This window comes from Zootermopsis nevadensis, unplaced genomic scaffold, assembly GCF_977971745.1.
Source record: "Zootermopsis nevadensis isolate Lab colony 2312 unplaced genomic scaffold, Znev_1.0 Znev_ptg000019l, whole genome shotgun sequence".
Taxonomy (NCBI): domain Eukaryota; kingdom Metazoa; phylum Arthropoda; class Insecta; order Blattodea; family Termopsidae; genus Zootermopsis; species Zootermopsis nevadensis.
In genome coordinates, this window is record NW_028259151.1 from 10,402,611 (window position 1) to 10,419,403 (window position 16,793).

Genomic DNA, 16,793 nt, shown 5'->3' on the forward strand with positions numbered 1-16,793 from the left:
TATATATATATATATATATATATATATAAAAAGCTGAATGTAATGTAATGTAAGGTAAGGTTAAGTAATGTAATGTTTTATAAGCAACAACAATGCTAAGTAAACAATTGACGTTTCCAAGGTAACATAACAATGCAGTTACACTTTTTCGTTTCACTTTTTTCCGAATGACATTGACCCGAAAATATGGACGTATTTACGTCAAAAAAACCCATACAAGTTCCACAATTAAGATGCAGGCAGCAAGAACCTCTGAAACGTCGATAAACTTCTGCAAGACTACACGGCCCAACAACCAAGAAGACAGCCACCTCAGTTTATCGTCCTATTAGATTCAAAGAAATAAGATATCCCAATACAGATTCTGTGGCCATGCGTGTGTTCTATTGCAGGAACTTGAGAAGAGTTGCCAAGTAAACTGGATAGTACAGTTAAACGCTAACCGGGGTTACGTTTCACCAACGCGATTACGCCCGGACAACGAACTGAACGCATATCCAGACACAAAGGCAGGGAGGGTCGGTCAGACTCAAGAAGTCGGACACCTTCACCAGCTCTGGTACGGACACACAGTTCCTTTGTCCACAACACTCCACCAGCCAGCAACCACTCACTCTCCCTCCCCTCAACACGTGGCATTGAACCAGCTTGCAGGTGTTCGTGAAGAAACTAGATCCTCGCCTTCACTTTTGAGCTCGTGTTTGGAATCGTCGGCCCTAGAGAACGAGGGTTATCGCCCTGCTATTTTGTAGCTCGCTCATCGCTGATGGTTTATTAGCCTCTTGTCTCTGCTCAAAAGTAAAACGTGAAAAATCAGGCCCACGTTTTCGGAGCTCAAGGAGAAAACGGAACGTGTCCATGCGTACCTGCCCGAGAAAAGTAGTTCACATAGGGACGACACGTTCTTCACAAGAGTTACAGCCGTATTTTAAGAAAAGACTTGAAATATTGAACACAGCGATCGTATCTGGTCACAATGGGTAAGAAACTGTAACAACAAGCTTGCACTAGCCACTCGACTGGTCAAAATTTAACCAATTGGTTCATTTGGCTTGATCATAGTAATATTTCACTGCGAGTACAAATTATGGAGGCCCTCATTATGCATTTTTCTCTACCGTTTTATTTTATTAGGTTAAAATATTCTCAGCACCCTGTAGACTGAGGCAGTATGTTCCTCCAAAACATTGGTACCTCAGGAGACCAGCACTGACACGACTACATCAGCCAGCCTAATCACAAGACATGGAAACCTACAATGATAGCACCTAACCTCACATTTAAAATTAAAATTGATTAAAAGTGAAGAATTGCAGATCAGCTAAACCTACTCATTATGTGGGAATTTCGTGATGTATTAACATAATCTATGGGAATCAATTTACAGAATGATTTCTGTATTTTGGATAAGCATTAGTCTAGTAACATTACCCAATAGCAAAACAAATCTGCAAGTAAACACGAGGCTTTGAGAAAATTTTTGGTTGAGTAGCAAAGACGTTGGGATGGTGGAAAAGCATAAACTGAAAGGCATTTTAAAAGCAAATCCCAATTCCTGTTTCCATGTAACAGGACCATGTACATGTAGGCTGTATCACAAAATGATATTTCAGGTTCTCAAGGTAGTGAGTGCGAAGATGGCTGCCTTCTGGAATGTACATTTCAGATTTGAGGTTAAGGTCATAATTATTAAGAGGAGCACTGAATTGTGATGACTGCTCTTTCCTTGGTCAAATAAGTACCAAGGAAAGAGCAGTACGTCAGACAGAATATTGCAGAAGGAGACGCCGAACGTCGGGAAGTACGGTTATAATGAAATCATAATGAATTTTAAATACTTTCTTAAATGTGGCAAGTAACGAAAAAAATTCTGAAAGATGTTTTAACACAACACATGCAAAATCTAACGCAGAACATAAATCTTTCCAGTAACACAGGAAACTACAAATACATGGGATGTTGTTAATTTTCTGAAGTATATTTAATATACATGATATTTCAAGAGTTGGTTCTACTCCTGTCTTCATGAAATTGGGTCTCGTCATGAAGATGGCTGTCTGCTACACTGCACGGTGCAACAACCCACAAGACAGCCATATTCCTATTTGCCACCGAGCGAAACTGAAATCTCACTTGGTTTTCTTCAAACTGACAGGTATTTTTTTTAATTATTTTATTTAACTGATACTTGGGATTGAATCTTGTATGTTAACTAGATTATTTCTTGTTCCTTCAAAATTTATGTTGGGACTTCAGAATAGTTACTGTGCACATACTGGATACAGCTATTGAGGGCTGACTGGAGTCTCGACAACTTTCACAGAAAATTTGTTTTCTGTATATACCTGTACAATATCTCAGAACAGACTATTCTTTGGCATAACGAACAACATGTTCTCGACATGTGGCTCACTTCAGTGTTTAATACCCTGCATACATTTTATTCCAACACTGTGACACTATATCATGTTTAAAAATATTTCCTGATATCAGAAGATACAACTATTGATGTCAGTGTCTGGCAACTGTTCAGCACAAAGAACATAAAATTAAGAAATAGGTTATGTCCTACAGATGAACACAAAGAAGTATGCATGCTAATTGCAACAACATAAATTAATCAAGACAATAAAAGATTACTTATTACTCAACCATAAGCAGTGTAAAATACCTCACAAATAACAGAATTATACAGTAATTTGGGAACCTCTTCACATTAAAACTAATTCAGTACCAACATTTCTAATTAATTGCCATGGCATTTCAGTAAATTGTCATTTATCAAATAACTTGACACTTAACCTACAAAATATTCATGTAATTACTGGATCAAATAATTTATTTATATGAAAGAAAATACCTTAATATATCTGGTAGCTGATGCATAGCACTTCTCTGTAAGACTGTATACACTTTCTGATCTTCTGCACCCTCTGTAAGTTAACATTAACACACTACAATTACTTCTGCTTCACAGTTGTCACTTGTCACTGACTCATACGTCATGTTTGGAGGGAAGAAGTATGAAAAGGAAGAATGCTTTCAATTAAAATCTAATATTTGGGTTGCTAATGTAAAAAGTCCATTATAAAACCTTTCATATTATTTATAATTGTCACAAGACGAAACTAATTGTTTTATAACCTCAGCAAAAATTCGGTTTTTAATTTCTTGCACAGATATGACAATAACTCCTCAGCACAAACCCACTACATTAGCAGTTCTATTATTTTAAGTATTTCACTGTAATAATGTGTTCAATTTCAACAATATATTATTTATTTTATTTTTTAATCCATCATTTTTTCATACCTTTATTTCCTCCAAGCTTTTCTCCCATATTTATTTCTTTCCGTTCCACATCTCATGTCTCCTTGACCCTTCACATCCATCACTGCTACCACATTTGTTTTAAAAACAGAAAAAAGAAAACCCTCGCCGTACGTGGGGTACACGTTCCTCGAAAACGGCGCGTTCTGTGAATCCGCATTACACGAACTTTGTATTGCATGGAATTAATGGGGATACGGGCAAGCGGCCGTGGAAATTCAAAGCAAGCAAACAAAAATGAACATATATACTGAAATGATTATTTATATATATCTATTTATGAAATTGTTGGTACTTCTGGGTTATTGGGACACATCGCTTTAAAAATAGGTTAGGTTAGGTTAATGTGTGTGGATAAATTACATATACTTGAAAGTTATTATATTGTATTTTATTTCAATAAATGACAAATTATTATATTTTATTTGGGTATTCAGGTCCAGGTATTCAACTCTCCCGTTTTGTGTCCCGATAACCAACAAGTACCAAATTGTTTTTTTAAGAAGTATCATTGAAAAATTTAAGCATTACAATGTTAGATTTTAAAATAAAATATTAACGGAATGCTGGGCCAATTGCTATTACGCTCATGTCACCGCGGAACTTATCTTTGTTCATTATCAGTACCTCCCTCTCAAAGCATCAAAATTTGGAACTACAATTTTTGAGTTCTGATACTAGCACTGGGTACTTGCATATGCAGGTAAGGATGCAAACCACTGACAACACCTATATAACAACCGCTGTTGTAAAACTGGTGTACCCTCTGCTGAAACAGGGTCAGATTGTGTGGTTGGATAATTTCTACAATTCATCCTATCTAAAACAATAAAAACTCTGCACCACCCTGAAAAGTTTCCATAAAAGTGAAAAAAACAACTGAAAAAGGGCAAAATATCAGCACAAGATTCTAGTCCTCTTTCTGTCACAAAATGGAGTTGACAGAAGATGATCATATCACAGTCATGACACCAGGACTTTTATAGTTGAATGCAAAGAAATATTCAATATCATTTAAGTGTTGGGTTACAATAAATGCGTGGGAGGGGTTAACTTAAAAGGCCAACTGCTGTACTCTTATTTGATTGAGAGAAAATGGCATATGAAGCCTAAGTGATCAGCTGGAATTCCAAATTCATTTAACTGAAGGACTATCTGTTAAGTAAGCAAATGTGAAACGCAAAGTACCAGGCTGCAATTTGGACAAAACATTGCCACGACTGCTGGAGAGACATTTTGTACACTCAACATCTGAGAAGGTTGCAAGAACACGAAGACAGTGCACTATTTGTTAGTGTGGGAACTCTGTACTGATGTATGACTTTGGACTCTTGTATGCTTAAAAGTAATTTAAAAACACATTCTTATTGATATTCTCTGAAAATGAAAAATTATTTCTTACAAATTTACTGCACTTGAAATGAAATGTTGCATTTTCAGGCTTCATAGTTCAAACAACCCTCTATTCCCAGGAATGAACAAGAATTGTGTCCTACAGCACCGAGGGGTTGACATCCAAGATTTCCAATGCTGCAAACCTGTTTCTGATCTTGACTTCCACAAAGTCCAATTTCCTGAGATTCAAGTACCTTCATACCAAAATTTTCTGTTGCTTGTTTACTTACGAATATCCTCTACTTTACCTCTGCAATCAGAATTAGTCAGCTTTTTCAGAAGACCGGGTAACAAGTACGTCAACGATCTTAAAACCATTCATATCATGTAGCAGTACAGAAATTTTACATAAACCAATCCCATTGGCTATTTATTTACTTTACAACGCTAAACACATTTTGGTTCCATCAAGATGTGATCGGTCTGATTGTGTGGTCCTCGTGAAAAGCTGCCCTTTGTATCATCAGTTTTATCTTCACTTGGGGCATGTATACTCAGAACACCATCACAGTTACCTCTTAAGCGGCCCAACCACGTACGAGTCTGACTCGTGAGCCGGGCTCAGATATATTTCACCACACATGCGTAGCAGACTCGGCTCGTGACACCCCACCCACAAACGAGTTTGGCCCGATGGAACCCGAGCCGAGTCGGACTCGCAAGCCAGACTCGTACGTGGATGGGCCGCCTTAGTATTAATGTCACTCATGGCATACCAGTATGTGTTTGGTGTACAGACACAGTCCACATTTCATTTCGCAAAACAATCAGTTCTCACGCAATAAATATAGATTACCTATTTCGGCATAAAATAAATTCCATCATCGAGCATTTCAAATGAAATTTTACAAAAAACTATATTTTACAAAACACTCAATGTCAAAAAAAGTAGTTGTTTGATGAAATTAAATTCAGACTCTTTTTTTTTATACTATTACATAAGAAATCCTTTCACTAACAAACTTTAGCCTCTTAACCACTAATATAATTCCCTTCGGTATGAAAAATCCTGCATCGAAGTGATAAATAGAATTAACATTTCCATAGAAAGATATATAACTGACGTTTCAGTGTCATTCTAATCTTATCTGATCTCCTGTAGTCCCATTAACTTTCACTGTATTGGTACAGGAGCCTGCTAGTGAGTAAGTCACATCAGAACCCTGAAGATGAGCACAGAATTGTTCCCCAAATGTCGGTTTACTACGGTAACCAGCTAACGCGGCCGATTGCCCGAGAAGATTTTATTGCTAGTGAGTTGTCTCGATACAAATCTGGCTATGGCCATAGACGACCAGTTTTAATCATAAAATTTAGTACTAACATATAATTTTAATAATTAATGTGAAGTTTAAAGATATATAATTAACATTGCAAATCTAATTTTATACAGAGAAAACATTACTTGATCTTCGTAACAGATTAATGGAATGCTGACGTGAATGAAAGATGATCGGAAGATGGGGCGAAGTAGTAAATTACATATAAGACACGATGATATTTGTTGTGTTAAGACGGTAATAATTCCCTCGTCCAAGGAGTCCTACCGAATGTCCATAGATCAAGCAACTGAAAAGTTGGGGACCCGTAAAGGGTATCGGAAATTGTACAACATCGTTGCCTAATTTATCAAGGAATCAAGGAATGTTGAACCACACACACACACACAGCCAGCGCTGGTCCAAAGAATACTGCGTCTAAAATTTTAAAAGAATCTGCAAAAGAAAATCAAAACTTTGTTAATACTTCAGGTATAAATACATTTCATTTACTTACAGTAAACATAATTTAATAACAAGAATCGCTACTGGAACTCTTGGGAGGCCTATAATCCGTTATTTTATGTTACAACTGTCAGGTATAAAAGAAAATTATCACAACGTAGAAAAAAACATAAAAGTTACCATCTAACACAAAACATACAAAAAGGACAGAAGACTTATTGCAATAATTCTAACACTTCACAACAGGTCACGTAGCAATGATATTCATTTTAAGATCATTATCAATAAAATATCATGCTTATGGGTCTAAAAATAACTATACCAAAGTGCCAATGACTTTCACACAGTTTCCAATGGTAAATAATAATTTCTACTCATTCTTTCAGTATAATACGCTTGAGTATTCTAGTTCACTTCTATTTTTAATTTCTTCAGTTTCTTAATGTACACTAGAACAGACGAGTATTATAATTTCTAGATGATGAGCTGCAATAAACGTTCCAAAGATCACAATGTCATGTATAACTCTCGTATTTACGTTTCATAGCTTTACATGTAACTACAAAAGAACTATGATTCACATTCACTGACATTTTATGTCCCCACTTAATGGTACCTGCACCTTATCGTGGTGGTGGGGCTTGAGTACCTCAGTGACCCCAAGAGCTACTGGTAGGGCCTCCCTAGCCAGATTGGTCGAGGGGGAGAGGTCAGACTAAGACAGGTGCCCTGGTCCTCCAGGTTGGGGGTTGGTCGCAAGGCTAACAACCTTACACCGTAAAAAGGAAGATGTTTCAAAACCTCGATCAAAGCCTCGGACAGACGGACCTAACAGAGGACCGAATGGAAGAGGAGAATTGACGAGGCCATGGACCGGAGAGCCATAGAAGAAGAAGACATTTTATGTAGACACAACACACATTAATAACACTGCCGCTACGCAATAATAATTCTCTGACCTACCTCACCTAGCAAACTACAGCAACTATTCCAAAGTGATCTTCAATAAGCATTTAATCTCTCATTTATGCATTTCTAAAACAATACTTCAATGAGTCTGCAGTAAAACTTTGAAATGAAATAGAAATGTTAAGGAAAAAATTACAGGAAAATAAAAAAATGTAGGAAAATGTTATTAGTTAAGGAGGGACATACTCTGTAAACATGAAATTCATAAGAAGGGAAAATGTCTATGGAGCAGAAACTATGACATGGACCAAGGCAAGATATTAACAGATTAATGACAGCAGAAGCACAGAAATATAGGAGGAAAAAAAAACAGGGAACAAAGATGAGACAGAACTTTAAGATAAATGCCTCGAAAAGTTAACAGATACCAGAATAAGATGGTACGGATATCTTTTCAGAACAAACAAAGAGAGAATCCCAAAGAAGGGTTTGAACGTGACAATAAAACAAAATTGCCCAGGAGGGAGACCAAGATGAAAATGGGAACTAAAGACTAGGAAACATCTCACAGGAAAGAAGAAACATCATGGGAAGAAATCGCAAAGGTGGAGATGTGGGAAGACACAGGCACATGGGGGCTTGGTTGTCAGCTGATCCACAAAAAGTGGAAGACGATTTAGAACTTATACCAAAACACAGAACATCACTGAGTTTTCAGATAAAATTAAAACTAGCTTGTAAATTAATTGGCATGAAACCATTTGTACAATACAGGTTTGTACAGAACTAAACATGACTTCTTGTAACCATTCAAAGAACTAGTTGGAATTTTAATATAAAATTCCGAAGCAGAGTGCAGTCACAAAATCATGTACACATAAAGAACAAAAACAAAAAAAAACAACAACAGGATTTCAGTTTTTCACGGCAGTGAGTCTGAAGATGGCCGTCTTCTTGGATGTTGCGCTGTGTAGTTTGGTAGAAGTTTACCGATGTTTCAGAGGTCCTCGCTGCCTCCATGCATGCTACAACCCAGAAGACAGCCATCTTCAGATAAAAAAAAGTTTTCTGATAATCACAAATTTAATGTTCCCATTAAATTATTCTCCTGATACTGGAATGTTGACTTCAAACGTCTTTGTGTCTGTAGGGGAGCCTGAGGATGGATGCTCCATATGCTGTCTCTGATGCAAAGCCAGATGGTTCTTTTGAAAGAACGCTTTACCACATTTGTCACAGGCATGCTGTCTAATATCGCAGCTGCCACCATTGTGCCGCCTGTTATGTTGCGCAAGTCCATGCTTCTGCGCAAAACATTTGCCACAGTCACGACACACGTGAGGCTTCGGTTTCAGCTGCGGAGTTGACGGCACTATACCGCTACTTGACGCAGAGGTTCCAGCGGAGCTCTGGTTCAATTTATTCATGGCGGTAGGGTGAAGAGGAGTTGGACACAGGAAGTGTGCCGCAGGCTGCTGAAATGCTGCCGCGAGACCGCACAAATCGGCGACAAAGTTACGATCACCGGCGTGAAGACGGTAGTGCAGAGCTAGAGCCTCTCGATTTGGGAAACAATCACCACATTCCCTGCGACAAAGTACACAGAGTATGCAACACACTTCAGACCATTTGAACCAATGTGAGTGTATATCTGGACATCTAAAATGGGTACTGCTTACAGAAGAAAAATGAAGCAATGGCAGGGAGTTTCAATCTGAACAACGATCTAACAGGAACTGGTTTTATTAGCTGGTTTCTTGACAATGCCTGGTTGCTAATGAGTCCCACCTCTCAAGATTCCAGTACTTTTACTCTTTAGGTGACATGATCTAACATGGTTACAATATAACTATGAGAATGATGCCAGGGGATCCAGCTACCTGCATACGAAGGCCTTCTCATCTGCATGAATGTGGGAGTGCTCAACAAGTTCAGTTCTGCGTGGGAAAGTTTCACCACAGTGCTGGCAGACAAATGGCCGTTCTCCTTCCACGTGGAGTCGAGCGTGAGCGAGCAGTGTGCGCTTCTGTAGGAACTCCTTGCCACACACATCGCAGGAATGGGGAATGCGACCGTGCAGGCGTCCGTGGTTCACCAGCTCAAATTTGCGGGCAAAAGTACTTCCACAATCTGGACACACATATGGGTGCTGTCCGCCATGGAAGCGTGAATGGATCACCAGATGGTCCTCACGTGAGAATGATTCACCACACTCCTCACACACATGTGGGCGCTCACCCGAGTGAAACTTTGCGTGTGTGGCCAAATGACGCTTCTGAGGAAATGTTCGCCCGCACTCTCGACAGACGAATGGCCGATCCCGGCTATGAACTCGAGCGTGAGTCACAAGATGATGTTTCAGAGTGAATGACTTCTTACATTCAAGACATTGATAAGGGCGCTGACTACTATGAAGAAGGAGATGTGTACTAAGACAGTGCTTGTGTGCAAAACTCTTTCCACACTCTGGACACACATGTGGCCGTTCACCAGTGTGAACTCGAGCATGTGTCACGAGATGGTGTTTCAGGAGAAATGACTTTCCACACTCTTGGCATGAAAAAGGGCGCTCCTTGGCAACTCGATACCTCTGCCCAGAGCTAGTCTCACTACTGGACAAATTCCCACTTGTGCTATTATTTGTCTCTTGAGCATTATCCAAGCTTGTTCCTGAATGTCTGTTCTTCTGCTGTGCATCATTTGTGTTACAACTGTTCTGAGCACCTATATGAGAACCATCAGATACAGCTAGGCTGTTGGAGACGGCAACTTTTTTCAGTAAAAATTCACTACACTCCTGTGCAGTTAATTGCAGTGGTCCACAAGGAGTCATGAAGTGTTTTGCAGCGACAGCAGCAGCAGCAGCCGCAGCATGTTTATCAGCATTAAATATCTGTCCACCACCAGAACGAAACAGAGAGTTTGTTGTTTCACAGTTGCAACCTTTCTCACAAGCAATATTGAACAAATCATGATGTTTTTTTGAATTGCTGTGTGACTGATGGGCATTATTTGGTTGTAGGTTGTCATTCATTAAAAACATAGTTGTGCACATAAAATTATTATTCATATTCCTATTAAAATTATTTGTTGCTTGTATAAATGCAGCTGGATTTTGATTGTTTCCTACAGAATAAGCCTTTGTTTTATTTTGACTATCATTATTTGCTCCCTGACCAACTGCTGTATCACTAATATACGAACTACAGGTGTTCAAGTTGCACTGCTGGGTAACGGCCCATGGATTGCTGTAAGATGATGATGTGGGTGCTGAAGCGGCACACATTGGAAAACTAGCACCACTATGAAATACATCACGAAAAAGAGAGTCTTCCAGTTTGATTCTCTCCACAAGGTGTTCAGACACAACTTTCAGAGAGTCAAAGTGCATGGATGACGGATGGTTCCTCCATCCAACTGAAAACCCTGCTGTTCGGCGCCTGGAACGATACAAGTAACATACTTTATCGCATTATCCACATTTTGTCACAACAGAGCTACATTTTTAAATGAATCAATAACATGGTGCATTTAGGCATAACAACTCAGAAGTATTTCAATCAGATTACGAAGATTTACCTACACTAACACTTACCATCCTAATACACATTACTCCATGAACGTAACTTAACCACTGTTATACTTCAATACAATCACGAAGCAGAAACAGAAGCTATTCGGGATATTTTAAAGACATCAACAAATATTTGACAGCCAGCCATTTTCCATTTACAACATCCAGGCACTGCCAACATTTAAATCTTACACTCACTAGAATATGCGACTTATATAAAAGTAACATTAATAATTATCTCATAAAAATAAATTTCCCGTACAAATATAAGAATCTTACACTGTTCGCTAATTAGTTTACAATTTAATTTACTCGAGTTCCAAAGAAATATTAACATAAACAATCGTATCAGTTTAGGGGTACATTGGTATGACATCATGGTAGCCAATAGGAAAACCTAAAAATACCCCGAATGACTTAATTTCTTATGGGCAGACTATTTCGAAAGTCTACATCTTTATTTTCCACTAAAACTATTATGTGGGTTGAGCTTCTAATCTGAACAAATTTTCTTACTCTACAGCATCCAGAATTTTAACGGGTTCTTCTTTTATTACACATTCTGACAGAGAAGATGGCAATGACACTTCTTGTAGGCAATGCGTTCCATTATTAGTTGACGTCTCACCAGAAATGTATTCAACTGTCTTTGCTGTTTTATGTGGCGAATATACGTTGTTATTAGTTGGGGTCACTGCCATTTCTGCTTCAAAACCTGTCTTTTCACTTATTTCCGGGGCGCTGTTACAGTGAAGAGGATTAACTGCGGTTGGCTTGACATCAGTAACAGCCGGTTTGGAACTCGCATGGTCAGATTTCATAGGATACATACACTCCAAATATGATTCTAGCATCGTGTATTCCACCCCCACCGTTTCTTTACCATCATAGACTTTTATCTGGCTCCAAGGAGGAGCCCATTGCTCTGGTGATATCTGCCCCATGCTGTTCATTGCTTTATGTACATGACACATTCAAAGAAAAACACAACAGAATCACAACACCATTCTCAACCGTAGGGTGTATACCATCAACGTTATTCATTAATAAAATAATGCTTTTTAGTGGCATATTGAAAGTTTTGGAGCAAGGCATAATTCCAGACTTTTCCTTTCTCAACCGGGAAAAATAATTCACTTCTATGATTTAAAAGAAACACACTTGCGCCGTACATTTACAACATTTTTCGTCTTAATTTTACATTACGGAATATTAATTACTATTATCTTAATATCTTAGACCCCGATCATGTGTGCCGAACGCAGACTGACAGTCAGTTTCCTTCACGTATCGACAACTAGGATTCGATTGTTGGTCATAAAGGGCAGCCAACCTAACATTTGAAATACTCTAGATTACAAGTTCAAACTACCTTTGGAGTTTAACATCTTAAAAATATATTTAAGTTCAGTACTTAGTCATAATTAACTGAATACTATCCTGAATGATATATTTAAAAGAGAAGCACATATAAATTTACTATTTCAACAGACTACAGTGAAAAAATAAACTAAAAGTGGCCTTTATATTGAAGTTTCATGTTATGCTCCCATCTTGTTCGCATTACGAGAACTGTAAAGACGGTACGAATATTTGCAAAGAGATGGCAGCACTTATTTCAATAACTTACGTGGTTCATCGCTGTCTATAAAATTAACGGCATGGAGTATTATTCATGTATTTATTTACTTACAGATTCACAAACCTATCTATTTGCCACTTTCAAGTCGAATGGTAATTATATATACCATATTCTTTTAGTCAGTAACGGTGCATTTTGTATGATTCTCATTGTAAACTGGGATTATTTCCTTCTGTAGCATTAATAAGCTAATGTTTGTAACAGTGAAGTGTTGTGATTTCTTTGCGGTAAGGACAAAATTCTTAAATATTAGTTGGACGAGCTTAGGCTTTAAAGAGTTAAACGATGCTACCAGTTAAAAAATGAAGAAAAAAATTCCACTTAAAGATGTAGAAAACAGGCCCCTTAGACCTTCAAGACCACACGGCGTCATAGAAACATCAGTTAAGGTTGTAGTTTTAGGTTAGGTTTAAGTTGTGTTCTACAGAATTCCTATTGTGTTCATCGGTTGGAAGTGGGGATGTCCTGGATAATATCTGGATAAGTCCTGGAGAAGTCCTGTTCACAGATTCATATTCTTATGCACAAACTAGGCACATCCGACGTCAGAATATCTCGTGTGTGTGTGTGTGTGTGTCACACTGATGACTAAATAACCCGACTTTCCGGGAGTGGAAATGTATCCTACGTCACTGTGCTATAAGAATGACTTTCGACCATCTACTCGCGGATGTGTACATACGTACAATAGCTAAGACACGTCCCAGAAAGATTGTTTTAGATAAAATAAAAATTCATTTTTGAGAAACCCAGCAAAAATTATCGATTTATATTTCGAAAACCGGGCACATTGATATCGGAAAAGGACGAGTTCTCCCCAAAATACGGGACGTGGAAAAATGGTAAACACAAATAATTCTCCATTTGCACAGACAAGACCGCAAAATTCCAAAAACTAGACGCAGGAATATCGAATTTCCTGCGCTAACACGAGAAGATTTTTATTTGAAACAACACGAGACTTCGTTTACGTATAAAATGTACGTACTGTGGATTTCTCGTTGCTTCTGAATTATTTCGTGAAGCTGTATCAAAGTACAGAGTTTATATAATGTTTAAGTTATGATTTATTCGTAAATGAAAGAAAATATGCAACCAACGGGCAGAAAATTACACTGCTCAAATCATTAAATCGAATACCAACACACAACACAAAACTTAATTTCAGGCAACAACTTTGAAAACTACTTTATGGATTCTCTTTTAAAATATTTATTTATTTATACTAGTGATCGCATTTGTTATGACACCATGTGGACTTGTAAGTCAGTACCAATGTCTCAGAAGAGCACACTACCTCCATCTTCAGGGCTGGTACCTAACTCATAACCCATTAAAATGTTGCATTAGCAGAACGAGATGAAACGAAAAGTAATCAGTTCAGAATCTTTCGTCTTCCCGTGTATTTCTACTCGCAAAGTCGAAAAGAATTTACCTGCTGCTTCGTGTGGGTGCAAAACTTGGGACTTACACGTTAAGGGACGAACACAGGTTGAGGGCGTTTGAGAAGAAAATGCTTGGGGAAATTTTTTTTTGGATTTTCGAGGAAGGAATGAAGAAATAGGATGCTGGAGATTCAAGGTAATCAAAGTCTGACTGCAACACGTTCATCCTCCCCGATTATCATCCCACCATGTGCGACGACCCTGATCAATCAGGTCACGATTCAGGGGCTTCAGATGGCACGTATAAACTGACTACAGGAACAAACTGCATTGGAACTATGTTTTCTCGTCATCCTGTGTATTATATAAAAAAAACCCTCAACCCCACGGGCTTTTCCAAACTTTATAAAGCGTATTAAATGTAACATCTAAGAACACGGATCTTTCCGCCTAACAGATGCATGTAAATGAGTTGTAGCTGATGCATCGTCTAGTCGTGATATTGACGTGGGCGCAGTAAGCAAGACGCTCGACAAATTCTTGCGCCCATAAAACACAGGGCGTTGGGAGACCGAAGAAGCCAGCTGTGTTTCCTTGAGGGACCGGGGTTCAGAGCAGAAGGGTGGGGTGTGTTGTGTCCCTGAACAGGGACAGCTAACTCTGTAAAGTAGAAGGTTCATTCCGTAATATTCTTAGCAAAACATTTTATTGAGAGGTGCACTGTAATTTTTTTTCTAATTTATGCAAGACAGATTTTGACCAATCCCCCTCTGTAATTGTTTACGTGTTTTCACCCAAAATGTCCGCAACACGAGGTGGACTGTGTGACTTAGTATATTGTATGAACATGACGATGGCCACGGTGGTCTAGCGGTTAGAACGCTGGCCTTGTAATCCTGGGGTCTCGGGTTCGATTCCCGGCGGTGCCCGAATTTATAACTTGTGTTGGGCAAGGCCGTGGTCTAGGCAACACGGAGTCTTCCTCCGTGGCATCCCAACAATTACTCCATTCACACACAGAAGAAGGCAATGTCAAACCACTTCTGGATCATCTGCCAAGAACGTATATGAACAGGTCCCAGTCCGAGAAAAGGATGGAAGGATCCTGTTCATATGGACCTGTCGTCACACAGAACACTAAATAAATAAATAATGAACATGACATATCTAAGTAACTCCATACAACAGAGTCCTTAAGTAGACGGCACTTTCAGAATCGATAAAACATCTTAATATATTTCCCATATATTTTAAATGTGTCACTTTTCGAATGATCTACTACGTATCTTTATCGAGAGTATGTCTTGCATTCTGATGACCGGACATAAACATAAGTTTCATTCCACAAGACAAATCATCTTCAGGACAGACTCGACTTTCATGTATCAAACAAAAACAAAACGATCCAGTGATGAAAAGGCAAGATTCAAGTAATACTTCGTCTTGGCACCGACGCTACGATTTAATAAATGACCAATGTCATCACGTGACATGACTATAACCAAACGTCACTTAACTTGCCACAGTAACATCGGCTGACTATTTGTAACGCTATTTCAACCAGATATTCGTCTGTGAGCGCGATACAAATTTCACAATCTGGTATTCATTATAAGTTTCATCGAGTTTAAAGAAAGTCTTTCTCCCAGTCAATCGCACCTCCCTCCATCACCATAATCACAGCAGCCACGCCGCGAGTTGGAATTTCAGACCGGGTGACATTTCCAATTTGTCTCCTTTGGTAATTTTCTTCTCAAGAGCTGGGAAAGACAACGCCTTCTGAATGCTGGAGCCCCCTCCCCCTCCCCCCCATCCTCATTGTTATAACTGACAATGGGCCGTGCCCCTCCCTGAGCTGCCATCAATTAAACGACTTCACCTCATTATTTTTCGGTCCAGCCTCCAACGCATTCCCGTCTGATCCTAGTTCCCTTCTCTGCCTCCTTATTTAGCGGCATTCTTACTTCTGTGCTTTACGTTCATCCTCGCCCTTATCAGAAATGAATGTACAGGAGAATCGCAGCAAGGGTTACCGTATTTCTTTAGACGAGGGCTCAATACGTGAGGAATTGCTTGCCCTGAACGTATTGAGTTTACATTCCGAACACTGCCTTGATTCAAAACTTTGGGACTATCTACAATTCAAATTATAATTCGTATTTGCATTTTCTCCCACTTAATATAAAACTCGATTCACTTCACTCTGAATTACATATGACAACAAATATAAATTATCTATTATATCCTAGACCTGGTACATATTTTTCGTAGAATTACTACCAACAGTTGTGCCATATTAACTTCTAAAAGCCCACGTTCCAATCAAAGCTTCACTGCTCGCTTATCCACTGTCACCGAATATATGTTGCTGTCATTAGTGTTTATCCACTTGGTTCAAAGTTCAGTGTCTAATTAGTTAATACTAAACATTATAATAAAAGCCACGGTTAGAACGCTGGCCTTGTAATCCTGGGGTCTCGGGTTCGATTCCCGGCGGTGCCCGAATTTATAACTTGTGTTGGGCAAGGCCGTGGTCTAGGCAACACGGAGTTTTCCTCCGGGGGCTTCCCCGGTTTCTCCGTGGCATCCCAACAATTACTCCATTCACACACAGAAGAAGGCAATGGCAAACCACTTCTGGATCATCTGCCAAGAACGTATATGAACAGGTCCCAGTCCGAGAAAAGGATGGAAGGATCCTGTTCATATGGACCTGTCGTCAGACAGAACACTAAATAATAATAAGATGAGGTGGTCTAGCGGTTAGAACGCTGGCCTTGTAATCCTGGGGGGTCTCGGGTTCGATTCCCGGCGGTGCCCGAATTTATAACTTG

General features: G+C 39.0%; 2 protein-coding genes and 1 long non-coding RNA gene across 4 annotated transcripts in view; 1 reads left to right on the forward strand and 2 right to left on the reverse strand.

Annotated features, from left to right (window-relative positions):
• Positions 1-2,993, reverse strand: part of Ypel (Yippee-like) — a 109,956-nt gene extending 106,963 nt beyond the window's left edge. The window contains exon 1 of the mRNA XM_022086497.2: positions 2,861-2,993. The gene's annotated coding sequence lies outside the window, so the exon portion shown is untranslated. The remainder of the gene's footprint in view (positions 1-2,860) is intronic.
• Positions 214-3,294, forward strand: LOC110841205 (uncharacterized). The gene is made up of 3 exons (XR_015535775.1): positions 214-980; positions 1,930-2,155; positions 2,978-3,294. It is a non-coding gene; the product is annotated as an uncharacterized LOC110841205 (long non-coding RNA).
• A 3,147-nt stretch (positions 3,295-6,441) lies between these two features.
• Positions 6,442-16,793, reverse strand: part of LOC110841213 (uncharacterized) — a 94,986-nt gene continuing 84,634 nt past the window's right edge. The window contains exons 1-3 of one of the 2 annotated variants that reach the window (XM_022086527.2): positions 11,449-12,188; positions 9,239-10,798; positions 6,442-8,945 (exon numbers count right to left, since the gene is read on the reverse strand). In XM_022086527.2, the coding sequence (XP_021942219.2) occupies positions 8,459-8,945; positions 9,239-10,798; positions 11,449-11,906 (2,505 nt within the window). In that variant the 5' untranslated portion in view covers positions 11,907-12,188 and the 3' untranslated portion in view covers positions 6,442-8,458. Of the gene's footprint in view, positions 8,946-9,238; positions 10,799-11,448; positions 12,189-16,793 lie in introns of those variants that run through there. The other variant, XM_022086524.2, reaches the window with a different exon arrangement.